Raw genomic sequence first — 26,125 nt, forward strand, 5'->3', positions numbered from 1 at the left:
CCACAGCCCCAGAAAAGTAATATATGTGCAGTTATTATTAGAAGATTTGACCTGGTTTTTTTTTTTAAACGTTGCGCGCAATTGCAATTTGAAAAAAAAAAACTGTTAACAGCCAGCCAGTGCTGCCAGATGTCGCAATCGATAAGTTGGGCGAAAAATGGCACAAAAATCGATAATAGTTTTTTTTTTTTTTTGTGTTTTGGCAAGCAGGTTGGCAGCCTCGCGTGCCAAGCAGAACAACGGCGACTATTAATTGATTAAATATATTTCACTTAACTTTAGAGAATGCAAACAAGACTAAATTGTATTATTAATGTACTAAATTAACGATAAGTGATTAAAGTGCGCGGAATTAAGCGAATTTACACATACACAACACACTACTAATACATGCACACAATGGCAACGAAAACGAAAACTACGATTCATTCTAAGCCACTATTTGTGCGTGTGTCGTATGTGTGCCCCTGTGTGTGTGTGTAAGCCGTGCATGTGTGTTGGTCTGACGACATTGACTGAGCCTTCGAACGGGGGCCGTCCCGCGCCCCGCGCCCTGCAACTAGCAGCTAGTAACCGTTACTCTGCTTCTTCAAGTTGTGTCTTGCCACAACAGAGCTACAAATAAGAAAAGAAAAGAAAACGAAAAAAAAAAAAACAAGAGAGAAGAGGAAAAACGCCTTGGAATATAACAAATGTGCCATGTTATTGTTGGAAGCGGCCGTGTCTGCTGGATTCCAGTTCTGTGAACAGTTACACTAAGGACACACACATTCCCTCCGCGTGCACAACCCGCCCCCGCCCTCACTATTTCTCTCAACATGTTCAATAGGTTGGGCAACGCTGGAACAACAACAACAGCAGCAGCAGCAACAGCAGCAGCCGCGCCTGCTGCGGAAGCGCCAGCTCACGTTGCCAGTGCATCCAGTGCTGCCACGCCCACGAGTGATCTCTACCTGCGCCCATTGCCGTATTTGGACGCCAAATGGCTGCGCGCCGATCTCATAACCTGCCTGCGCAACGCCGCCGACGGCGCTGTGCTCTGGAATCATTTGATACAGGACTGCGAGCTGGTATCGTCGCCAACGGCGCCGCTGCGCAATGCACACGGACAGCTCTCCTATCTGGGCGACGATGGCAAGCATTATTGCGGCGCTGAGGCGCTGCAGTGCACCTGCTGCCAGCCGGAATACTGTGGCCCGCTCTCCGCCTGCAATTGCGACGGCTGCCGGCCACTTGATTCGGACACGGCCATCAAAAAGCTGACATCGGCGGCGGCACAGCAAGCGCTCGGCGGACAACAGCATGCAACGGAGCTGACGCTGAGCGCCTGGCTCTGGAGCCAGCCACCCAATCAGCTGGCCAAGCACGATTGCCAGCGCACACTGATCGCCGAGCTCCATGAGCTGGCGCTGCGCGCCGCCGGCAACTGCCTCTCCGCGCAGCAGCTGCGCCAGCAGCTCTTCATCTACGAACGCTACTTTGTGGCGCTCAAGCGCAACCAGCAGCAGCAGCCGGCGCAGCCGCAGCAGCAACAGCCACAAGCTTCACAGCAGCAGCAGCAGCTGGAGGAATCTCTTGTGCCTGCGCCGCCATTGCCGCCGGAACAGGAGCCGGAGCATGCTGCTCTGGGCCTGGCACGCGTCGGCACACGCGCCGCCCTCAACTTTAGCTTTGCGTTTTTGCGTCGCGCCTGGCGCTCCGGCGAGGACATGGAGATGTGCAGCGAGCTGCTCAGCGAGGCGCTCGAATCGCTGCAGGAGCTGCCCGAGGCGACGCTCTTCGATGCCGCCGCGCAGGTCTCGCCCCTCTGGCTGGAGGTCATGGAGCGTTCGATTAAGTTTCTGCGCCTGGTCGCCCTGGGTGATCCCATGGGCGGACGCTGTCTGGCGCCGCTCACGGACAGGCATACGGCGCTGTGCCTGCTGCTGGAGCTGGGCGTGCAGAAGGGCACGCTGGCGGCCACGCTGGAGTGTGTGGTGCTGCTGCTTGTGCTCTGGGAGAAGGACAACGATAATGGACACGCCCACGGACATGGACATGGCGGCGTCAATGGCGATAATCGCGATATGCCGCGCAAATCGGGCGCTCCCCTGCTGCGCATCCTGCAGCGCTATCAGCGCCTGGGCGCCGACCCAGCTACGGGCAGCAACAGCAGCTCCGGCTCCGGCGCCAGCGCCAATTTGGAGCCAGCCACGCCCTTGGCCAGCGCGACGGAGACCTTCTTGCGCTTCCTTATGCTGCCCAAGAGCAGCGCTGCGATTGTGGATTTACGCCGTGCGGCCGTGGTCATCATCTCACATTTGGATCGTCTGGTGCAGCCGCATATGCCGCATCCCACGCAGCTGCTGCCCAGCTGTCTGCTGCGTCCGGCGGCCACGCCCAACACGGCGAGCACCATTTTGGAGCAGCAGCGTGTCTATGCGCTGGGCTGGCCAGCGCTGTCCAAGGAGCAGCAGGGCTTCAATGTGGAGCCCGCTCTTAGCTGGACCAGTGCAGCCACCCAACAGCCGCCGCCGGCTCTGCTTACGTGCAAGTTCCAGCTGAAGCAGGTGGCCTGCAGCGAGGATATGGTGGTGCTGCTCTGCCAGGAGGGCAAGCTCTACAATTGGCCCATCGCCAAGCCGGAGACGGAACCCCAACTGATGGACTTTGCCGAAATAGCAAACGAGACGTTCGTCTCCATAGCCGCCCACTGCGAGGGACGACACTTTCTCGCCGTCGACAGCAACCGTGAGTCCAGCTCCAGCTACTCCTCCTTTAGCTCTCCTAATCTCTCTCTCTCTCTCACTCTCTCTACCGCAGACAACGCCTATTCGTGGGGCGTCGGCGACAGTCGCCGCTTGGGCCACGGCGATTGCCATGCCCGCGAGCTGCCCACCAAGATCGAGAGCCTGGTGCGTCGCGTCCAGTCTGTCTACTGTGGCTGCTCCTACAGCGCCGCCATCACGCTGCGCGGCAATCTCTATACCTGGGGACGCGGCACCTATGGCCGTCTGGGCCATGGCAATTCGGATGATCAGTGCATGCCCGCCATGGTGATGGCACTGAAGGATCACCAGGTGCTGGACGTGGCACTGGGCAGTGGTGATGCTCACACACTCTGCCTGACCAGGGGTGGTTTGGTCTATGCCTGGGGCGATGGCGACTATGGCAAGCTGGGCAATGGCAGCTGCAATAGCAGCCTGCAGCCGCTGCTCATCGAGTGTTTGCCACGTGTGCAGCGCGTCTTTGCCGGCTCCCAGTTCTCGCTGGCGCTCACCTGCGAGGGCCAACTCTACAGCTGGGGCAAGGCATCCTGTCTGGGCCATCAGCTGGTCGAGCGCAACGTACAGGGCTGCAGTGTGCCCAGACTTATAACCAGCCTGCAGGTAAGAGACCATCACTATCATCTCTTCATCTTCCACTCTATCTCTACCTATTCTCATAGTCTATCAGAACCTTATCTTCCTCCTTGATCCTCCTCTTAGGTAAATAAACACATTTGTTGAGGGTTTGGAATGGATTTGAACTGTCCCACAAGTGGAAAATGGGTGGAAATATATTTATTTTCCCATTTCACTTTTGGAATACCTTGCATCAGTTCCTTCCTCCTAGATCCTTGGTTTAAGAATGATATAATCTACCCCTCCATGAAAAATAGCATTTGGTGTGAATTTGAACTCACTCTCACATTAGGGAAATGGGTGGAAATAGTTGACTAATTTTAATACACAATATCATATATTTATTTTCCCATTTCACTTTTGGATAACATTGCACAATTTCCTTCCTTATTGATCCTTGATTCCCCCGTCCATGATAAATGGGATTTAGGGTGGATTTGAACTCACTCTCACAGGGGGAAAATGGGTGGAAATATATTTATTTTCCCATTTAAATTTTGGAATATATTGCACCAGTTTCTTGCCCCATTGATCCTTGATTTTAGAATGTCATAATCTTTCTCTGCATCATAAATGGGATTTGGGATGGATTTGAACTCACTCTCGCAGGGGAAAATGGGTGGAAATTGTTGACTAATTAATGTAACTAATATAATATATATTTATTTTCACAGCATAAACGCATTGTGCACGTGGCCGTGGGCGTGGCTCATTGTTTGGCTTTGAGCAGCAACGGCGAAATCTTTGGCTGGGGCCGCAACGACAACCAACAGATCTGTCCCGCCTCCGTGTGCAGTGAGCCGCTGCTGCGACAGCCCATTCAGGTGACGCTGCCAACGATGCCCGCCAGCGGCATGGCCTGCACCGCCGTCCAGAGCCTGATCTGGACGCAGACCAGCCGTCAGGGTGTGCCGCTGCGTGCGCCATTTGTCATCGATCTGGGCGAACCGACATTTCGGCTGCTCGACCAGCTGCTGGGCTTGTGCAGCGCCAGCGCGGCGCAAGATAATCGCCAGACACCTAACCAGGAATCGGAGTGCATTGCGGTCGCCTGCCTCAATCTGGTGCGTCTACAGCTGCTCGCGCTCATTGCCAACGGCGTGGAGCCGCGCAACGTCGGCCTGGCCAGCGGCGGGCGTCTGCTCAACAGCCTCAAGACGCGCATACTGAGTCTGGCCGGCGGCAGCCAAGTGCTGCGCACCATCCAAATAGCCGCACAGCAAGCGCTCCAGGTAGGTGCCTTCAGTTTTTTTTGTTTTGGAGCCTCATTTATCCATCTCTCGTTCTTTGCAGGATGGCTGGAGTGTGCTGCTGCCGACGGCGGCGGAGCGTGCCCAGACGCTGACGGCGCTGCTGCCGTCGGAGCCGGGCCAGGCATGCTCGGCGGGTCATCGCTTTATGACGGATCTGCTGGTCAGCTCGCTGATGGCCGAGGGCGGCCTGGAGACGGCGCTACAGCATGCGATACGGCTGGAGAGCAGCTCCTGCTCCACGGACTGCACAGACGGCGCCCATTTGCCACTGTTGCAGCTAATTACACGTCTGCTTGGAAACAATGCATCGCTTACCCAGAGCCGGCTTTCGCTCACCCTGCTGACCAAGCAGCAGCAGCAGCCCGTCGCCGAGGAGGAGCAACAGCGGCAGCAGCTGCTGCTGCTAATGCAACAGCACCAACAACAACAACAACAACAACCCGGAACCAGTCCCAGTTTGTGTTTGCTGCATCGTTTTCAGCGTCTGCTGTTGGCGCACATTCATCAGGCCAGCGCCGAGGAGGACACAACGGGCGCAGAGGCGCTGCTCTCCCAATATCTGCACAGCCTGATACCTGCCTGCGTGAGCACGCTGCAGCAGGCGCACGAGCTGGCGCTGCAGTGTCGCCCCGAGTCCAGCGAACTGGGCATCGCGCTGAATCGTGTGCTACAGGCGGACATCTCGGATGCGCTGCTGAACGAGCTGCTGGTCGGTCTGGTGCTGCTCAAGCGCGACAGGCCACAGTGCCTGGCCAGCCTGCGCTGGGCACGTCTCTGCCTGCCGCTGTTGCGTGTGCTCGACCGCCTGAATCGTGCGCTAGGCGAGGGTGAACTGCGCGACGGCGACGACATGGGCTGGCCGGGCATCATTTGTCGCGGCGGTCCCAAGGGCGCTGCTCCGCCGCCGGCGGCCGCTGATCCCGAGACGCACTATGTCCGCCGCTCCGACATGGACAATCTGCTGCTCGACGGCAGCCATTGCATCATTGTGGCTGGCTACGTTTGCGATCTCGCCGGCTATACGTGAGTAGCTGCAGCTGCTCTTTAGATTTCACTTACACCTTTTTTTCTTTTATCGACAGCTGCGAATCGGAGAATTTGCGCGCTCTGCTCGAGCTGGGTCTCGGCAAGGATCTGACCGCGGAGCTAAGCACACCGCCGTTTCGCGGCGCCATGGAGCAGCTGCTGCAACATCACAAGCTGGGCAAATACCTGGCAAGCCAGAGCGCCAGCGAGGAGAAGGTGAGAGGAAGCGTCTTTTATTGTACGCCCTAAAAAGTCTTAATGTATAAGGATGCAGATATTCGACCCCATGAGAACTATATAGTCATGCTCAGTTTGACCAGCTGAGTTGATCTGGTCATGTCTGTCTGTCTTTCTCCGATCTGGGGGTGAATGAAACGATGTAGAAGGGCAAACATAACTAGCGTATTTCGTAATTCATGTGTCCCACAAGTTAGAATTGGCCTCCACGTGGTAACCCTTGCATACATACACACATTCATATATATGTGTTTACATTCATGCATACATAAATACATGCATGCATACATACATACATGCATACATACATGCATGCATACATACATACATGCATACTTACATACATACATACCAACATATATACATACATACATACATGCATACATACATACATGCATACATGCATACATACATACATGCATACATGCATACATGCATACATGCATACATGCATACATACATACATGCATACATACATACATACATACAAACATACATGCATACATGCATGCATACATACATACATACATACAGACATACATACATACCTACATATGTTCATATACATACACTCAAAAAAAAAAAAAAAAACACTTCACTACTAGCTCAGCATGAAAAGCTGCAGAGCCTACTTAAATTCTTGAGAATCGAGGAGGAGAGCACTTGGTATAAATTCGTTATATTTTAATATGCATCACAGCGACAAATAAGCTTCGTCTGCATTTGGCATTAGAAAACAAACATACATATATATATATATATATAAATGCAGTCATACATGCATACACTAGCACATGCACACATATATATATATATATATTACTTATATGCCTTCTTAAAAAATACTTGTATATATATAATTCCACCAGCATATGAGGAAAAATCGTGAACAACGTTCGAATGATATATTTTTGTTTGACATCCAATTTAGTCAGTCAGTCATTCTATCGGTTAGTCAGTCAATCAATCAATCAATAAGTCAATCAAGACAAATAGTTTTATATATAGATTGATATTCCCAAGTGTCCGACGCATCCAACCAAACAGATTCAGGTACAAGATTTGGGCTGTGCGTTGATCATCAATCAATCAATCCATCAGTCAATCAGTCATTTAGGACAAACAGCTTAATATATATATAGATATATGTTTTTCAGTTTTTCTGTGTAAAAGGAAGCTGGAATATTTGTTGCACTCTTTTCGAGGGTATCTGCCAGTCGTGCATTGCCATAGCTCTAAACTGTTGCTTCTTCTTTGCAGATTGCCCCGCCGACCGCGACACGATTGACGCACTTCAGCTCGGAATGCACGCTGGCACAGCTTCTGGGTCTGGTGGCGAATCTGATGTGCAGCGGACCCAGCTTGCAGCCGGCGGAGCTGCAATGCCGTCAGCTGGACAAATCGTCGCTGCTCAGCGGCGGCCTGCTGATGCTGCAGCCGAGCAATCCGTTCGACGAGGAGAAGGGTGAGGCGCGCAGCAGCCACAGCACGGCGGGCAATACGCCCACAGAGATAACGCTGCCAGCGCCGCCGCCGACGGCGCGACGTGCCGCCGCCGAGCAGCTGCAGAGTCGCGTGGACAGCTTCATAGCTGGCCTGGCGGAGGCGCGCCTCAGCGATCCGCTGGTGGCCCACTGGCTGGCGCTCACCGAGCGCTACTGCAAGGCGCACAATTTGATGTGGCATCAGGAGTTCGCCACAGAGCATCCGGTCCAGGAGCTGGAGCGTCTGCTCAGCGCCGTGCTGTTGCGGCATCAGTGCCTCGGCGGCCTGGTGCTCAGCGCGCTGGAGGCAACAGGCGAGCAGCAACAGCAGCAGCAGCCGGCGCTGCCCAAGCAGCTGGCCGAGATTATACGACTGGTGCATCAGGCCAAGTGGTCGGTGGTGCGCACACGCCAGCAGCTTAATCGCAGCTACAAGGAGGTGTGCGCGCCCGTTCTGGAACGTTTGCGCTTTCTGCTGTACGAGGTGCGTCCGGCCATCAGTCCGCAGCAGCGTGGCCTGCGCCGGCTGCCCATACTGCAGCGTTTGCCGCGCTTCCGGCTGCTGGTGCGGCGCCTGCTGCAGGAGCTGCGCGCGGCCAAACAGCAGCCGGCAGCCAAGCCCGAGGATCTGCTAAATGCCAGCATCCAGCAACAGCAGCAGCAACAGACCACAGAGCTGTTGATCTACGAGCAACAGGAGCAGCTGCAGCAGGAGAAGAAGCCCAAGCAGCAGAAGCAACTGGACGAGGAGGAGTCGCTGCTGCGTCGCCTAAACGAACGCCAGCTGCACGCAGATGTCGAGCTGGACGCCACGCTCATACAGGACATTGTGGACTTTGCGCTGCAGGACAGCTGCGATGTGGAGACGGTGCGTCGTGCCATGTACTGCCAGATGCAGCGTTTCCAGCTGCGCCTGGCCGGGCTGCAGCTGGTGCAGCAGCTGCTCGAGCTGCACGGCCTGCTGGACGCCGCCCAGTACAGCCTGCTCAATGGCTATCTAGGCCTGCATCTGAAGTCCGCTGCGTGTGGCGCCTCGCCGCAGCCTGTGCTCGGCCAGCTGAACATGGTCAGTGCGTATCAGAAGGCACGTCTGCTGCTGGCACAGGCGCGTGTCCTTGACTGGGCGGTGCGCGAATTGCGGCGTCTGGTCAATCAGGAGCAGCAGGGCGCTGCACGCGGCAAGGATAGCTGCAATCTGAGCACCTATGTGCTGCTCAAGCGTTTGCCGCGCGCCCGCTTCCTTATCAGCATCTTTGGGCTGCTCGCCAAGGAGCTGGGCGCCAATGAGTTGGGTCTGCTCATTAACTCGGGCCTGCTGGGCACTGTGCTCGGCCTGTTGGCGCAGACGGGCGGCGAGGGCGGCGCCAGGGGCAACAATTTGGAGCTGAGCGTGCTCTACGAGGACAGCGTGCTGAAGCAGAAGTGCAACAAGGCACAGCTCAGCGGACCGGATCTGGCGAAACTCATGAAGATTGGCACACGAATTGTGCGCGGCGCCGACTGGAAATGGGGCGATCAGGATGGCAATCCGCCCGGCGAGGGACGCATCATCAGCGAGGTGGGCGAGGACGGGTGAGTACAGCAGACCAGAGCGAAGCACTCGCCAACAGAACAGTCTAATCTTATAATCTTCCTCTCCACCTGCCAATTAGCTGGGTGCGCGTCGAGTGGTACACGGGCGCCACCAATTCGTATCGCATGGGCAAGGAGGGCCAATATGATCTGCAGCTGGCGGACAGCGCAATGAATGTGGCCTCACCCACGGAACCGGAACGTGAGGAACTAGGCACCATGGAACCGCCACCCAGCAGCGAATCGCATCCCTCCAAGCTGCTGCGCCACTGCGCCGCCAAGCTGCTGCAAATCCTGGCCGTCGGCAGCGGACTCCACGGCGCCTGCCTGGACAAATACGCGCTGCGCGGCGTCACCAGCATGTTTCGTGCCATGCTCGATCCAAAGCCCGCCTTGGCCAATGTCGTCCATTGCCTCAACTGGCTGAATCTCGGCTTCATACGCGCCATTGCAGGTGAGCCTGTTAATCTAGCCAAAAACTGGGGTGGAAAACATTGCATAAACATAAATTTGATTCTCGTCCAAAATTGTTATGGGTTTCATCAAGCGATGCTCGAAGGAATCGGACACGACAAAGATAATTTATATATCTATGCTAGAGTATGCCTCATCTATCCGTATCCCTATCCCTATCCCTATCCGTATCCGTATCCCTATCCCTATCCCTATCCCTATCCCTATCCGTATCCCTATCCCTATCCCTATCCCTATCCCTATCCGTATCCGTATCCGTATCCCTATCCCTATCCCTATCCCTATCCCTATCCCTATCCCTATCCCTATCCGTATCCGTATCCCTATCCCTATCCCTATCCCTATCCCTATCCGTATCCCTATCCCTATCCCTATCCCTATCCCTATCCTATCCCTATCCCTATCCCTATCCCTATCCTATCCCTATCCCTATCCCTATCCGTATCCGTATCCCTATCCCTATCCCTATCCCTATCCCTATCCCTATCCCTATCCCTATCCCTATCCCTATCCCTATCCCTATCCGTATCCCTATCCGTATCCCTATCCCTATCCCTATCCGTATCCCTATCCCTATCCGTATCCGTATCCGTATCCGTATCCGTATCCCTATCCTATCGCTATCCCTATCCCTATCCCTATCCCTATCCCTATCCGTATCCCTATCCCTATCCCTATCCGTATCCCTATCCCTATCCCTATCCCTATCCCTATCCCTATCCCTATCCCTATCCCTATCCCTATCCCTATCCTATCCCTATCCCTATCCGTATCCCTATCCCTATCCCTATCCCTTCTTCCCCTATTCCTATCCCTTCTTCCCCTATTCCTATCCCTTCCCCTATTCCTATCCCTTCTTCCCCTATTCCTATCCCTTCTTTTCCTATTCCTATCCCTTCTTCCCCTATTCCCATCCCTTCTTCCCCTATTCATATCCCTTCTTCCCCTATTCCTATCCCTTCTTCCCCTATTCCTATCCCTTCTTCCCCTATTCCTATCCCTTCTTCCCCTATTCCTATCCCTTCTTCCCCTATTCCTATCCCTTCTTCCCCTATTCCTATCCCTTCTTCCCCTATTCCTATCCCTTCTTCCCCTATTCCTATCCCTTCTTCCCCTATTCCTATCCCTTCTTCCCCTATTCCTATCCCTTCTTCCCCTATTCCTATCCCTTCTTCCCCTATTCCTATCCCTTCTTCCCCTATTCCTATCTCTTCTTCCCCTATTCCTATCCCTTCTTCCCCTATTCCTATCCCTTCTTCCCCTATTCCTATTCCTATCCCTATCCCTATCCCTATCCCTATCCCTATCCCTATCCCTATCCCTATCCCTATCCCTATCCCTATCCCTATCCCTATCCCTATCCCTATCCCTATCGCTATCCCTATCCCACATCCGTACGTTCCTCTGTCTGTTTCTATGCTAACTTGTGTCCCAGTTTTAGAACTATCGTCATGAAACTATGCAGAAGTCCATCTATCTGTAGTATATATATCGGAACCGACTCACAACTCTTCCTTTCTCCTGCTCTTCCAGGCGACTGTCCACGCTTGTGCCTGGAACTGAGTGCTCCGAACTGGCTGTCGCATTACTTTGCGCTGCTGGAGCAGCCGGCGGGCAGTGAGCGTGGCGTCTATCGGCAGCTGCACTGCCTGCGCCTAATGCAGACAATTCTGGCGGCATGGGGCCAGGAGGAGGAGCCGCGCATGGCTGCGCTGGTGCGTCAGCTATTTGGCACACTTGGACGCATCGCGCTGCACTGTCCCGGCGATGTGACGCTGCAGCCGCAGGAGGGCGGCAAGTCGCGCGTCCTGCTGACCGCCTCGCATTCGGGCAGCGTAGCCGAGGAGCTAGTCGGTCTGCTGCGTCGCCTGCACACGCTGCCCCACTGGAATGCGGTGATCAATTCGTTTCTGGCCCAGAAATTGTGCGTCGCCGCGGAGCTGCTGCAGGGCGAATCCCTGTTGCTGCCCCAAACGCCGCTGGACACGGAGCACAGCCTGGTGCTGGGCGTTCTCAGCGCCATGGGCGGCTACGATCTGCGACCACGCGTCGGACTCCATTGCTTTTACGAGGGCAGCCACATGATCATCGCCAGCTTCACGCACAAGGGACGCTGCCTGCTCGCGCACAGTGCTCCGCCCGCGGGCAGCATGTCCGCTCAGGGTTTGGTCAAGGTGCCGCTGGCCACGGTGCTGCCCCAGCTGGATCACAGCTGCTTTAGTCTGACTCGGCTGCCCATGAACGAGATGCTTCTAAATGCCTGGACGGTGCTGTTGTATGGCGCCGCCAGCTGCAGCAGCTCCTCAGCCGCCAACTGGGAGCTGCTCAACGCTGGCGAGGGTCGACTCGATGTTCGCCTGCTGCGCAGCCAACAGCTACAGCTGGCCGTGCTGCACACCAACGGCGTGCTCTATCGCCACCAGGCGGCCCTCCGCAAGATACTCAAACAGCGGGCGCCCGCCGGCGGCTACAATGGCGGCAACGAGGAGGCCGACACGGAGCAGGAACCGGAACAGGAGCAGGAGCAGCTACAAAAATTGCAGCAAACGGATGCACGCAACGGCAACAGGTCTGGACATGATTTGTCAGTCTTATCCGTCTATTTATTTACTTATCCCCCGCTTCTTCTGTCCTCTTGCAGCCAACAGCCGGAGCAACCGGAACAGCTGCTCATCCAGTGCCTGCTGCTGCGCGCCACACAACCATCTCCGGTTAAAGCATGCTATGGCTACACAGAGCTGGCCACTGCGGCGCTCAACTGCGTCCAAACTCTGGCCAGCCAGGCGCATCAGCAGCTAATGAATGCCGAGAACGAGCTGCAGCCGCTGCTGCTGCCCAGTCCCGCACAGCCCACGATGGTGCACGGTATTGCCGTCTATAATGTGGCCAAGGAGCAGCCGGCGGCGACGGAAACGATGCAGCCGCAGGCGCTGCCTGTCGCCGCAAGCGATGCGCAGTTGATTGAACAGATTATGGAGATGGGCTTCACGCGACGCAATGTGGCGTTGGCCTTGAAGCAGCTGTCGCTGCAGGCGGAGGCCATGCCGACGCCCGAACAGATTGTCCAGTTTATACTCGAGCATCCCGACGTGTGCGCCAATACGATTGACGAGGAGGCCGCCAGCCTGGAGACGGAGCAGCGACCAGCTCACGGAAACGGAAGTGGTAGCAGCACAACGAGCAGCAGCACAACGAGCAGCAGCAGCGGCAGCAGCAGCAGCTCCTCGGACACTGTTGAGGATCAGATCGTGCAGAAGTTTGAGACACGCAAAGACTTCCAAACGGCCGATCATTATGCGCTCTATGTGCGCGGCCTCGTGCGTCCCGGCATGCTCGTGCGCTGCTGTCGCGACTTCGAGGAGATCAAACAGGGCGACATGGGCAATGTACTGATCGTGGACACCGAGGGACTGCACGATCTCAATGTGCAGGTCGATTGGCGCAATCATGGCAGCACCTATTGGGTATGCTTTGTTCACATCGAGCTGGTCGAGTCTGCTGCTCATTTATTGCCCCTGCCACGCCCACCGCCGGCAATCATAGTTGGCGCCAGGGTAAGACTGCGCTCGAATGGACAACTGATGCGACTGGGCGGCTCGCGCAGCCAGCCGGATTACGGCGTGGTCACCGCGATGCGCGGCAAGCAATTGACTGTGGAGTTTCCGGATCAGCCGCATTGGCAGGGACACATCAACGAAGTGGAGCCGGCGCAACCAGTTCCCGCGCCAGCTGCAGCTCCTGCCCAGTCGCAGCAGCCGGCGCCACAGCAACAGCAGCTGCCGGCGGCCGCGCAACTGGACCTGATTGAGGATTGGTCACGCTGCATCCGTTCGCTGAGCGTCAGCTCGAACGAGTCGGCGGCCAAGCATCTGCTCGACGGCAGCGGCCTGGCCTGGCAGAGCTGCTCGAGCGGACCCTGTCGCCATTGGATACGCCTCGAGCTGCACGATCGTGTCCTTGTGCACAGCCTGGCGTTGCGCGTCAGCCCCGAGGATCATTCGCATATGCCATCGCTGCTGGAGGTGCGCGTCGGCGAGTGCATCGATAGCCTCAAGGAGTACACCTGGATACCGGTCGCAGCGGGCGCCACTCGCGTCCTACTCATGCAGCAGGCAACACAGTATTATCCCTGGATCGAGATCGTAATCAAACAGTGCCAGAACAATGGCATCCAGTGCAAGGTGCATGGCCTGCAATTTATCGGGCGTCGCCAGCAGCCGGACATACAGCATATGTTGGCCAACGCGCAGTTTTTAGCCTGCGAATATGGCGGCGGCGCCGGCGCCGGTGGAGCAGCTGCAGCAGCCGCCGCCGCTCCAGCCACAGCTCCGGCGGAAACTACGCTGACGACGACGAGCAGCAGCAGCAGCAGCCATGCGGAACAGGAGCTGCCATGCACGGTGATGGTCTGGGGCCTCAACGACAAGGAGCAGCTGGGCGGCCTGAAGGGCTCCAAGGTTAAGGTGCCCACCTTCTCGCAGACGATCAGCCGCCTGCGGCCCATCCACATAGCCGGCGGCAGCAAGTCGCTGTTTGTGGTCAGCCAGGATGGAAAGGTTTATGCCTGCGGCGAGGGCACCAACGGACGCCTCGGCCTGGGCGTTACACACAATGTGCCGTTGCCCCATCAGCTGCCCGTGCTGCATCAGTATGTCGTTAAGAAGGTAGCGGTTCATTCGGGCGGCAAACATGCGCTTGCCCTTACGCTCGACGGCAAGGTGTTTAGCTGGGGCGAGGGCGAGGACGGCAAGCTCGGACATGGCAATCGCAGCACCCTGGACAAGCCACGCCTGGTGGAGGCGCTGCGCGCCAAGAAGATACGCGACATTGCGTGCGGCTCCTCGCACTCGGCGGCCATCAGCAGTCAGGGCGAGCTGTACACCTGGGGCCTGGGCGAGTACGGCCGACTCGGCCACGGCGACAATGCTACACAGCTGAAACCGAAGCTTGTGACCGCGCTCCATGGACGTCGTGTCATTCAGGTGGCCTGCGGCAGCCGGGATGCCCAGACATTGGCGTTGACCGAAGACGGCGCCGTCTTTAGCTGGGGCGACGGTGACTTTGGCAAGCTGGGACGCGGCGGCAGCGAGGGTTCCGCCACGCCGCACGAAATCGAACGTCTCTCCGGCATCGGCGTCATCCAGATCGAGTGCGGCGCCCAGTTTAGCCTAGCACTGACGCGCGCCGGCGAGGTCTGGACCTGGGGCAAGGGCGACTATTATCGGCTCGGCCACGGCGGCGATCAGCATGTGCGCAAGCCTCAGCCCATCGCTGGACTACGCGGCCGCCGGGTCATCCATGTGGCTGTCGGCGCGCTGCACTGCCTCGCCGTAACGGACGCCGGCCAGGTGTACGCCTGGGGCGACAACGATCATGGCCAGCAGGGCAGCGGGAATACGTTCGTGAACAAGAAGCCCGCCCTGGTGATTGGACTGGATGCGGTATTTGTGAATCGCGTCGCCTGCGGCAGTTCCCATTCCATGGCCTGGGGCCTGCCCAATGCGACTCTGGATGAGGAGAAACGCGGCCCCGTACCTTTTGGCAGCACACGTGATCCGCTCGGCGGCAGCAGCCTTGGCATCTACGAGGCGGAGACGCCGCCAACGATGCACATGCATACAACGCCGGATGTGGCCGGCAAGCCGGATGCTCGACCCAGCACATCGGCGGGCGCCGCAGCAGCGGCGGCGGCAGCAGCAGCAGCTGCTGCTGCTGGTCCTGCCTCCGGCTGCGCCACGCAGCCGAGTCTTAGCGAGAGTCTCACGCTGGAGACGCCGGCGGCACGACAGGCGGCACTGGGTCATGTGCTGCGCGCGATGAGCATCTTGCAGGCGAGGCAGCTCATTGTCGCGGCGCTGACCAGCCACAGCAAGGTCAACTACAAGGAGACGACCGCCCGCCAGCTTGAGGAGCAGCTCAATACGGCAGCGGGCGGGGGCGGTGTAGGAGCTGCTGCTGCTGCTGCTGGAGGAGCAGCGGGCACAGGTGCAGGAGCAGCTGCTGGAACGGGAACGGCAACCATAGCCCAGGGCGGCGGCGAGGCGCCGGCAGATGCCAGCGATGCAGCACTGCTGGCGACGGAGCAGCATTCACCGGAGGAACCCGGCCCGGCACAGCTGTCCGGGCAAGTGCCGAGCGCGGGTCCGTTGAGCGCCTTCCAGAGCCTGACCGGTTCGCTGACCATGTCGGGCATGTCGGCGGGCTCGCATTCGCGCATGTCCGCCAGCGCCATGTCCGTAATGGCCGCCACGATGACACAACAGGAAGAGATGCTGGCACAGTTTACGCACAATCATGGGCTGGACGATTTTGGTGCTTTGCTTCAGGAGCCGGAGGCCAAGTCTCTGGTCGAACTGCTCAAGCTGGCCGTTTGCGGCCGTTGCGGTCCGCCGAGCACGGCACAGACCATCGCAGAGACCCTGATCTCGCTGAGCAGCAATGCGGGCATTGCGGCCATGCTGCTGGAGACCTGCATCACCGAATTGGAGGATCTGTGCACGTCGCGCCATTGCCTGGGCAAGCTGCCGAAGCCCATTATGCAGGAGAGCAGCCATCCGTATGTGGACAATATGAATGTGAGCGGCACGGTCCGGATACCCGGCGCCGAGATGCTGCGCCTCGAATTCGATAGCCAGTGCAGCACGGAGAAACGCAACGATCCGCTGGTCATCATGGACGCGGCCGGTCGTATGCTGGCCATGCGTTCCGGCCGTGAATTTGCCCATTGGGCGCCCGAGATCCGAGTGCCCGGCGATGAGCTGCGCTGGAAATTCTGTTCGGATAGCTCGGTGAATGGCTGGGGCTGGCGCTTCTGGGTGCACGCCATCATGCCGGCGGCGACGCTCGGCGAGAGCGGCTCCGATCGTGCCGTTCTCTCGCAGCCATCGATGGCCCTCGTCATGGCCCTGCTCGATGCACGCCTGGCCCCACGCCAGCCCCAGGTGCTGCTCCGACTGGCCGCCGCCCTGGCTGCTTGCGCCCAACTGGGCGCCTTGAGCACCGCTCAGCGCATTTGGGCTCTGAAGAAACTGCATGCGGTGCTGCTGCTAGAACAGGCGCCACGCCCACAGGAGCCAGCACTGGCTGCTATACTGTTGCCCCTCATCCCAGAGCTGCTGCGTCAATATGAGTACGAGGAGCCGCAGGTGCGCGGCGGCATACATCTGATGCATTCGGATTACTTTAAGACCCTGGCGGCGCTCGCCTGTGATATGCAGCTAGACGCAGCGCTGCCCACCACCAGCAGCAGCAGCAGCTCCTCCTCGACAGGCTGTGCCGTCGCCACCGTCGGCGGCTCCTCCTGCTCCGCCGCCGCCGCCGCCAGCTTGACTGCTGCCAATGGCTCCGGGGATGTGCACAAGTGGGCGTGGTTCAAGCGATATTGCATCGCAGTGCGCGTCGCACAAGCGCTAATCCGACGCACGGAGCTGCCGCGCCAATTCTGCCTGGAGGTGCGCAAGAAGTTTGCCGAAATGCTGCCACCGCCGGCTCCGGCGCCCGTCACCAGCTGTCCATCGCCGGGCACCTCGCTAATCAACTCGGCCACGTCGCTCTCCTCCAGCACCGTGAGCAATGCCTCCGCCACGGAACAGCAGCAGCAACAACAACAGTTGGCGCCGGAACTGCTGCTCCTGGAGCAAGTGCAGCAGCCGGCGCTGGCACAACATCAACAAACGCCGCCGGCGCCTTTGCAGCTGCTGCTGCACGAGGATCACACGCTGTTCCAGGCGCCGCACGATGCCCAGCTGCTGCAGTGGCTCAACCGGCGGCCGGATGACTGGGCACTGAGCTGGGGCGGAGCCAGCACCATTTATGGCTGGGGACACAATCATCGCGGCCAACTGGGCGGCCTCGAGGGCAGCCGCATCAAGACTCCGACGCCCTGCGAGGCGCTCAGCCTGCTGCGTCCCATCCAGCTGGCCGGCGGCGAGCAATCCCTGTTTGCTGTGACGCCGGATGGCAAACTGTTTGCGACGGGCTACGGTTCCGGCGGACGACTGGGCGTCGGTGGCAGCGATTCGTGGGCAATACCCACGCTTCTCGGTTCGCTGCAGCACGTCTTTGTCAAGAAGGTGGCGGTCAATTCCGGCGGCAAGCATTGCCTCGCTCTGACCACGGACGGCGAGGTCTATGCCTGGGGCGAGGGCGAGGACGGCAAGCTCGGACATGGCAATCGCATGAGCTACGATCGACCCAAGCTGCTGGAGCATCTCAATGGGATGAGCGTCGCGGATATTGCGTGCGGCAGCGCCCATTCGGCGGCGATTACGGCCAGCGGACACGTCCTGACCTGGGGCAAGGGCCGTTACGGCCGGCTGGGCCATGGCGATTCGGAGGATCAGCTGCGTCCCAAGCTGGTGGAGGCGCTGCTCGGCTATCGGGCCATTGACATTGCCTGCGGCTCGGGCGATGCACAGACGCTGTGCATCACGGACGACGACAACGTCTGGAGCTGGGGTGACGGCGACTACGGCAAGCTGGGACGCGGCGGCAGCGATGGCTGCAAGTTGCCCTACAAAATCGAAAGCCTGGCCGGCCTGGGCGTCATCAAGGTCGAGTGCGGTTCACAGTTCTCCGTCGCGCTGACCAAATCCGGCGCCGTCTACACCTGGGGCAAAGGCGATTTCCATCGCCTCGGTCACGGCTCCGTCGATCATGTGCGTCGGCCCAAAAAGGTCGCAGCGCTCCAGGGCAAAAAGATCATCTCAATAGCGACCGGTTCGCTGCACTGCGTCGCCTGCAGCGATGCCGGCGAGGTCTACACCTGGGGCGATAACGATGAGGGCCAGCTGGGCGATGGCACCGTCACGGCCATACAGAGGCCACGCCTTGTCGCCGCACTGCAGGGCAAGCACATTGTGAAGGTGACGTGCGGCTCGGCGCATACGTTGGCCCTGTCCACGTCGCAGCTAAGCGAACGGCTGCGTCCGCTGCCCAATCCGCCGCTCGAATACGATTTGGTGCGCGATCTGGCGCCGGAAGCGCTGCACGCTCGCCTCATCCTGCTGCATCATTTCTCGGAGCTGCTGTGCCCCTGTCTGGCCATGCTGCCCATTGCCGGCGATCTCAGTCTGGGCGCGCTCAAGGATGTGCTCGTCTACAACATCAAGGAGGCGGCCTTTCGCAAGGTCATCCAAACGACAATGGTGCGCGATAAGCAGCACGGACCCGTCATCGAACTGAATCGCATCCAGGTGAAACGATCGCGTAGCCGCTGCAATGGACTCGCCGGCATCGATGGCATGAAGAGCGTCTTTGGCCAGATGGTGCAAAAGTTGCCGCTGCTCACCCAGGAGGCGCTCGCACTGCCGCATCGCGTCTGGAAGGTCAAGTTTGTTGGCGAGAGCGTCGACGATTGCGGCGGCGGTTATAGCGAATCCATTGCCGAGATGTGCGATGAGCTGCAGAATGGCAGTGTTCCGCTCTTGATAAGCACACCCAATGGGCGGGGCGAGGCGGGCGCCAATCGGGATTGCTTCCTGCTGGATCCAACGCTCACCTCCGTTCTGCAGATGAACATGTTCCGCTTTCTGGGCGTGCTCATGGGCATTGCGGTGCGCACCGGCTCCCCCCTCAGTCTCAAGTAAGTAGCCATGCACTTTCCCTTTACTCGGATCACTATTAATTCTCCCCCCTGCTCCTCCTCTCTTTAGCTTGGCGGAGCCCGTGTGGCGGCAGCTAACGGGCGAGCCGCTGCGTCCTACGGATCTCACCGAGGTGGATCGCGACTATGTGGCCGGACTGCTCTGCATCCGCAACATGGACGACGATGCGAAGCTTTTCAATACGCTGGAGCTGCCGTTTTCGACATCGTCGGCCCGTGGCCACGAGGTGCCGCTGTCCACCCGTTATACGCACATCTCGCCCAGAAATCGCGCCGAATATGTGCGCCTGGCGCTCGGCTTTCGGCTGCACGAGTTCGATGAACAGGTGAAGGCTGTGCGCGACGGCATGTCCAAGGTGATACCCGTGCCGCTGCTCTCCCTGTTCTCGGCCGCCGAGCTGCAGGCGATGGTCTGCGGCTCACCCGATATACCGCTGGGCCTGCTCAAATCGGTGGCCACCTACAAGGGCTTCGATCCCAGCTCGGCGCTGGTCGGCTGGTTCTGGGACGTCATGGAGGAGTTTACCAATCAGGTGAGCCACAGTTATCAACGACCAGCAGGATACCCTAGCCTAGAAATGATAAAAAGAAAACGCATTTCGATATCGATTCTTATCGACTTCATGGATACGCGCCAAGTTATCGATAACTTGAAGCGAATTAGCAATCTTCTGATCTTGGAGCTGCCCAGACGATCGGAAGGACATGTCTGATGGACTTGGCCATTGATCATTCGATATCGATATCGATTCTTATCGACTTCATGGATACGCGCCAAGTTATCGATAACTAGAAGCTAGTTATCAAGTCTCTAGATCTTGAAGATGGACTCGACTATCATTACTTTATACTTTACATACTTGCTTTATCGGATCGGAGCTGCATCCTGCCACTTAATTATGGCCTGTTTATTAAATATTGTTGTTTATTTCGCTTCAGGAGCGTTCGCTGTTCCTGCGCTTTGTGTGGGGAAGAACAAGACTGCCGCGCACCATTGCCGACTTTCGGGGACGCGACTTTGTGCTGCAGGTGCTCGAAAAGAATCCGCCCGATCATTTTCTGCCCGAGAGCTATACCTGTTTCTTTCTGCTCAAAATGCCGCGCTACTCCTGCAAGGTAAGCAATGCCTGAATCCTCGCTAGACTTGATTTATAATTAATTATATATATTTCGTAGGCTGTGCTGCTGGAGAAGCTCAAGTATGCGATACACTTCTGCAAGAGCATCGACACGGATGAATATGCGCGCGTGGCCATGGGCGAACCCACCGAGGCGACTGGCAGCGAGGACAACAGCGATCTCGAGTCCGTTGCCAGTCACGACGGCTGAACGCAATTATCGATAACAACAATATATCGGAAATCGAAATGAAAACAAAAACAAAAACAAACATAATTTATGCTGCTGCTGCTGCTGCTTGGCATATGATAAACGCAACGCACTTCAAACGCATTAGATTAGCCGCCGATTAGCCGATTAATCGATTAGACGATTAATCGATTATTTGCTTAGCAATTCGCACGCACTTGCCAGATCTGCAGCACACACACACACACACACAGACTTGGCAGATCTGCAGCACACACACACAAACACAAACACATAACAGAGACAAAGACAGCTTGGAAGAGAGCGCACGCGATATTGGAAGTGAGAGGGAGGAGAATATTGGAAAGGATACTGGAAACTGTTGATGAGCCGCGAAACCACGAAACCAAAAAGCAAATTAAGCAAACGTTAAATGTTATTTCCATATTGCATAAATGTTAGTTTAAAAAGTCCAAACACACACCCATACACATATAAATAATATATATAAATGAGAATACCATAAAGCTATATATATATACATATATATATATGCGTATATATATATCTACACAATTATGCTTACATAATATAGCTTACAGTTGGCAGGAGCTGCCTGCCATTGATATTAAATTACAAATATTGATTATTGATAATGATAATTGCTATAACGATAACGATAACGATATCGATAACGATAATATGCTAACGATGATCAATTCTAGTTGTGTGTTTTCGGCAAAGCAAAATACAAAAGCAAAAACAAACAAAAAATAACATTGAATATGCAAGAAATGAAAAACATTTGAAATCTGAAATAAAATGCAAATACTTGAAAATTAAATGAATTGTTTTGATCAATTAATCGATAACTTTCGCAATAAATTGCTGGCCATGCTAAATTTGTTGCCCAACACTGTTTTAACGGTTTCTTTAGTCAAGCGAAAATGTAAATACTGGAAAAATTGAGGGAACTGTTTTCATGAATTAATCGATAACGTTTTTTTCGGCATATTTTAGGCAACAAATTGCTCGTTTCTCAACACTGTTTTACCGGTTTCTTTAGTCAAGCGAAAATGCAAATACGATCGATCTTTTTTTCGGCATATTTTAGGCAACAAATTACTCGTTGCCCAACACTGTTTTAACGGTTTTGTTTGTCGAAGCGCGTAAATTGTGTGTTTAGAAACGAATGAAAAATGAATTGAAGAGAAAAAAGCGAAAATTGCTTTAAGTAAAAGTGAGTGGACGACTAAAAGACACCCAGTATATGTATATATCAGCTAGGTCAAGTGCGTCCGGAAGACTTTCAACCCAAATAATGGTATAAGCAACATATCCTGGTCAAAGTACGTGCAAGTGGCTAACAAATGATTCAGAAAGGTGAGTTTATTCTTCATCTATGAATACTATGAAGATTTGGTATAGATTTGCAGGCCTAGTCCTAATGGACTAGAGAACCTGCTTACTGAGAATTTAGTTGGATAAGCCGCAAACCCCTGAACCCGGCTAACCAAGCGTTGAGCTAATCCTTCAATATGTCATTCTTCATAGTCCTCAAAGAACATTTCGGAGGCAAAGTCGTCGTCAAAGCAGCGATACCGTGTCGGCGGCTGCGACTGTGGCTGCGACTGCGACTGTGAGGCTGACTGCAGCTGCGACTGTGGCGGCGATTGCGATTGCGTCTGACCCGTGGCCTGGGATTGCGCCTGCGCCTCGGACTCGGACTCGGTCTGTTTCGCTTCGGTAGGGTCATCGGTGTCGCTGCTGGTATTGCTGGGCACACAGGCGCGGGGCGCAGTACGCCGCTGGCGACTCAGCATTTGACTGTCCGACTCGTAATCGCAGGCCTCGTCCTCCACCTGATCGCCGGAGTCGAGTATATCGTTTGCCCCGCCCGGTGTACAGCAGCTGCAGTTCTCCTCGCTGTCGCCGCTGGCAGCGGATGGTGTATCGCCCATGACGGCGCCAATCACATTGCGCAGGACACGGGATGCGGCCTCCTGCATCTGCGAGATAAGCTCACGCGCCGGATGCGCCTCATCCAATTGCGATGCATTGCAGCTCTGGCGCTGCTGTTGCTGTTGCTGTGTCAGCGGATGCTGTGTGTGCTGCGGCTTGCCCGAGTCCAGGTGCCGGTGCGGATCCTCGCATGGACACTTGCGTCGAGCCGGCGCACTGCTCGCCGGCGGCGGTGGCGGCGGCGGCTCACTGTGTCCATTGCAGCTATCGTCTCTGGGTCGTCGCTCCCGGCAGACGGCGCAATCTCGATCCGGCGGCTCAACGATGATCTCTGAGTTCGGCAGCTTCTCGTCACAGCTGCAGCTCGGCTCAAATGTCGGCTCCTTGGCAGCTGGCGGTTGATCCTTGCCGCGACGCACCCGATAAAACAAATAGACGAGCGCCAACGTAGCATACGTGGCCTTCGCGACCTGGACAAGGACGAGGATGAGGTTGAGGACGAGAATGAGGCTCAGCAGGAGTCGGTGCCCTGGTCTTAAACTTACATTCGCACGACCGTTCATTGTGGTGCTATTGAAATACTTCTTGAAGCCCTCGGAAGCCATCGCAGACAAAGCAATTAGCTTGGGGTTTAAGTCTTATCTGTGCGGGTTTTTTGGGGGAGTCTGGGTCCGGGTCCGGGTCTGAACTGAACGTCCAAAAACAAACTGAGCTACCTGCCGAATGAAGCATTCACCAGCTGCCTACTTGGTTCAAAAATCGAAATACACAAGTTTCAGAGTGAACGACTGGCAGATACCACGTACTTTTTCCATTTCCCGCTTGCAAATGAGAAAACTAATTCTTGAATAAATGTTCTGAACCGAACGTTATTAAATTATCAAAGGGATTCAGGATGGTAAAACGATAATTATCGATTTTCGATATGTGCACTAATTTATCGATATGAAATGATAATGAAATAAATTGCATCATCCGTATGATAACGAGCACTTTTGTAAGAAAATTTATTGGAAATCGATATTTATCGATTTCGATTTTTTAAATGAAAATGTAACTAAGATCCAACAGTTGGATGACTCCTGAACTTATAATGTGCAAAATATATTGATATTTATCGATTTTCGATATATTCAACAATTTATCGATAAAATGAAGTAAAAATGAGCATCTTATATACCCAATTTGAGGTGCTTGGGCCTTATAATCTGCAAGAGATCCTTACTAGAAATCGATATTTATCGATTTAGAATTTGAAGAAGTAATAAATATCCAACAGTCGGATGACTTCAGAAATAGAAATGGACAAAATATGCGCAAAGCTACAAATTAATATTTATCGATTTTCGATACATGCACGAATTTATCGATAAAACGAAATAAATAAATAAATTATTTAAGTTGGATGCGTTCATACAAATGAACATATATTTATGACATTTTCTACGTATGCCCTTTGGAAGCAGGGCTAAAAAGTAAAAGGGAATTAAGCATTTAAGCAATTCGTTTATAATTCGCAACTAGTTTAAATCCGGGAGATAACTGGAATCAATTGACGCTCGAAATGTGAAATAGTTTATTAACGCTGAACAGAACACAAGAGATTTGGTTAACGCTTAACTTCTGGGGAATTCATGGGACATTGACGTGCTAGCATGGGGGGGATTGGCGATGGGACCAGACCATTTGATAGAACAATGCGTGCATGCATAATTAGAGGAACAGCTTCTGCTGGCAGCCCTTGCAGTACTTGAAGGCCTCCCGACGCTTGGCATTGCGGCGTCGCATCTTGACCAGCACATAGATGAGTCCCACCGAGGCCCAAGTGGCCTTGGCAACCTGTCTTGGAACCGGCTTTTAGAGAAGTGCTTAGATACGAGCGATGCGTGTCGGAGACTTACGTTGGCACGTCCGCGCACAGTTTGGCTATCGAAGATCTTATTGAACTTGAAATAATCCGACATCGCGAGAGTTTGGACAGAATTGGGGGCTAAATACCTTTCCTTTATCTATATTATGGATATATACTTGTCGAACGGGTTTTAATTCAAAGTCAAGCAATTTACTCGTTTTACTTTAATCCGTTGAATTTTTACTTATGGGGCATGTTCAATGTATATCACAAGCACGAACTACTAGAGCACAGCCTACTCGGATCTCAGTCAAAGCTGGGACATTTAAGGACATTTTCCAGCTCCTTGATTTTAAATAGGAAACTTTTGAGCCAAGGTTTAAACCAAAAATGAATGTGGAATCGAGTTCACAAGCCCAAACTCAGGGTAGGAAGCTGGTTCAAAGCTTTAGCCGAGCCACCCTGATTGAATCAGTCTCAGCTCTCTGAAAACAGCTATATTTAGCTGGAAAATAGCTTAAGTGCTACCAAGCCCCATTAAAATCCCAATAGCGCCCCAATAACATCCCAATAGCGCCCCAATAACACCCCAATAGCGCCCCAATAGCGACCATCAGCGCCCCAACCATTCATTTAAGGATTAGCTAGGCTTTCTTGCTGCTTCGGCTGTGCAAAGAGTTAAACAAATATCAAAATAAATAAAATAACAATAGATTAGAGTTGGAAGCGTCTACTCCTTGACATCGGGTATCTGGTTGTCGAACTGGTAAACTTATTAGATCGACTTGAACTGTTCAATTTTCGTATAGTTAAAAGTAGCAAAAAGTTCTATACTTAAAATTTAACTCATAGCCTGGAAAGGCAATGAAAAAGAATTATAAAATTTAAATAAATATTTCAATTTATATTAAATGAAGTGTCGCCCAAATAAACTTTTGTTCTGACAAATGCAAAATTCATTCCCTCGCTCAACAATCGTAGATCGTGAGAATACAATGAGAATACATTGGGCATATATTAAGCGATTATGAGTACCATTCTATTATATCATTTGGCCACGTGCACTTATCTCTCAATCAACTGTGTAATTCAAATAGATGCCAAATAGATATCTGTTTGTTTCCCTAAATTATAGATGCAGAGCTGCAATTCCTAAAACGTTCATTAGGCAAATAGATAGCACTTAGGCTTAGGCACTTCATCATAGTCGGGCCAAAAATGCTGCTCGACATGAGGTTAAGTGAAGCGAGAAGCGATTATATGTTGAGCAATAAGCGAGCTATTAGAGAAGCGATTTGCAAAGCGAAGCGAAGAGAGAAGCACAAGAAAAAGGTGAAGTTAAAGGAGGAAGCGAAGGGAGAAGCAAAGGAAAAAGGTTTAGTTAAAGCAGGAAGCGAAGGGAGAAGCAAACAAAGACAGGGAAAGTTTAAGGAGGAAACGAAGGAAGAAGCAAAAAAAAAGGTAAAGTTTAAGGGAACGGCGAAGTAAACAAAAATATGAAGCGAGAAGCGGGCAAGTACCTCTGGAAAATGTATTGGCCAAAGCAAACAGAGAAGTTTGGCGAAAGGCGAAGATTAACAGAATAAGAGAGAAGCAAAGAAAGAAGCGAAGCGAGCAGCAAAGTTAGGAGTAAAGAGATAAGCAGAGGATTATCGCGAGAAGCGCATTAAGCTTAAATAATTTCTTAACAATATGCGCGAGCAATCAAATAGTAAAATACAGAAAGAAGCAAAGCAATAAGCAAAGCTAAATAACTTAAAAAATGCTTTTAACATGCTTAAAGTAAAAGTTAAGCAAGAAGCAAAGCAACCAGCAAAGCTGAAGGCAAAAGAAGAAGCAGAGAGAGCGAAGTGAGAAGCTCACTAAGCCTGAGTATAATACTTATTAGTATACCTTACATCAAGTGACAGCTGGAGGGAGAAGACGGCAGCATATATTGGTCAATAAGAAGGAAAAAGCAAAGGGAAAAG

General features: G+C 54.1%; 3 protein-coding genes across 3 annotated transcripts; 1 reads left to right on the forward strand and 2 right to left on the reverse strand.

Moving 5' to 3' along the window:
* The first annotated feature begins 251 nt into the window (after positions 1 to 251).
* On the forward strand, positions 252 to 21,144 carry LOC115768173 (probable E3 ubiquitin-protein ligase HERC2). Its single transcript, XM_030712675.1, has 12 exons — positions 252 to 2,730; positions 2,803 to 3,368; positions 4,058 to 4,615; positions 4,677 to 5,659; positions 5,719 to 5,878; positions 7,160 to 8,955; positions 9,036 to 9,409; positions 10,963 to 11,998; positions 12,071 to 19,012; positions 19,083 to 19,566; positions 19,973 to 20,149; positions 20,210 to 21,144. Exons 1-12 carry the CDS (start codon positions 819 to 821, stop codon positions 20,360 to 20,362), a joined length of 15,141 nt encoding a protein of 5,046 aa, XP_030568535.1. The 5' UTR covers positions 252 to 818; the 3' UTR covers positions 20,363 to 21,144.
* Positions 21,145 to 21,705: 561 nt separating this feature from the next.
* LOC115768206 lies at positions 21,706 to 23,007 on the reverse strand. The gene is made up of 2 exons (XM_030712718.1): positions 22,849 to 23,007; positions 21,706 to 22,773 (listed from the first exon to the last, which is right to left on the reverse strand). The coding sequence occupies exons 1-2, from the start codon at positions 22,906 to 22,908 to the stop codon at positions 21,883 to 21,885; spliced, it is 951 nt and encodes a 316-aa protein (XP_030568578.1). The 5' UTR covers positions 22,909 to 23,007; the 3' UTR covers positions 21,706 to 21,882.
* Positions 23,008 to 23,855: 848 nt separating this feature from the next.
* Positions 23,856 to 24,413, reverse strand: LOC115768191 (putative 60S ribosomal protein L33). Its single transcript, XM_030712701.1, has 2 exons — positions 24,205 to 24,413; positions 23,856 to 24,142 (listed from the first exon to the last, which is right to left on the reverse strand). Exons 1-2 carry the CDS (start codon positions 24,265 to 24,267, stop codon positions 24,017 to 24,019), a joined length of 189 nt encoding a protein of 62 aa, XP_030568561.1. The 5' UTR covers positions 24,268 to 24,413; the 3' UTR covers positions 23,856 to 24,016.
* Between the last annotated feature and the right edge of the window lie 1,712 nt (positions 24,414 to 26,125).

Source organism: Drosophila novamexicana, unplaced genomic scaffold (assembly GCF_003285875.2).
Source record: "Drosophila novamexicana strain 15010-1031.04,08,12 unplaced genomic scaffold, DnovRS2.1 tig00001692-arrow-arrow-pilon, whole genome shotgun sequence".
Lineage (NCBI taxonomy): Eukaryota > Metazoa > Arthropoda > Insecta > Diptera > Drosophilidae > Drosophila > Drosophila novamexicana.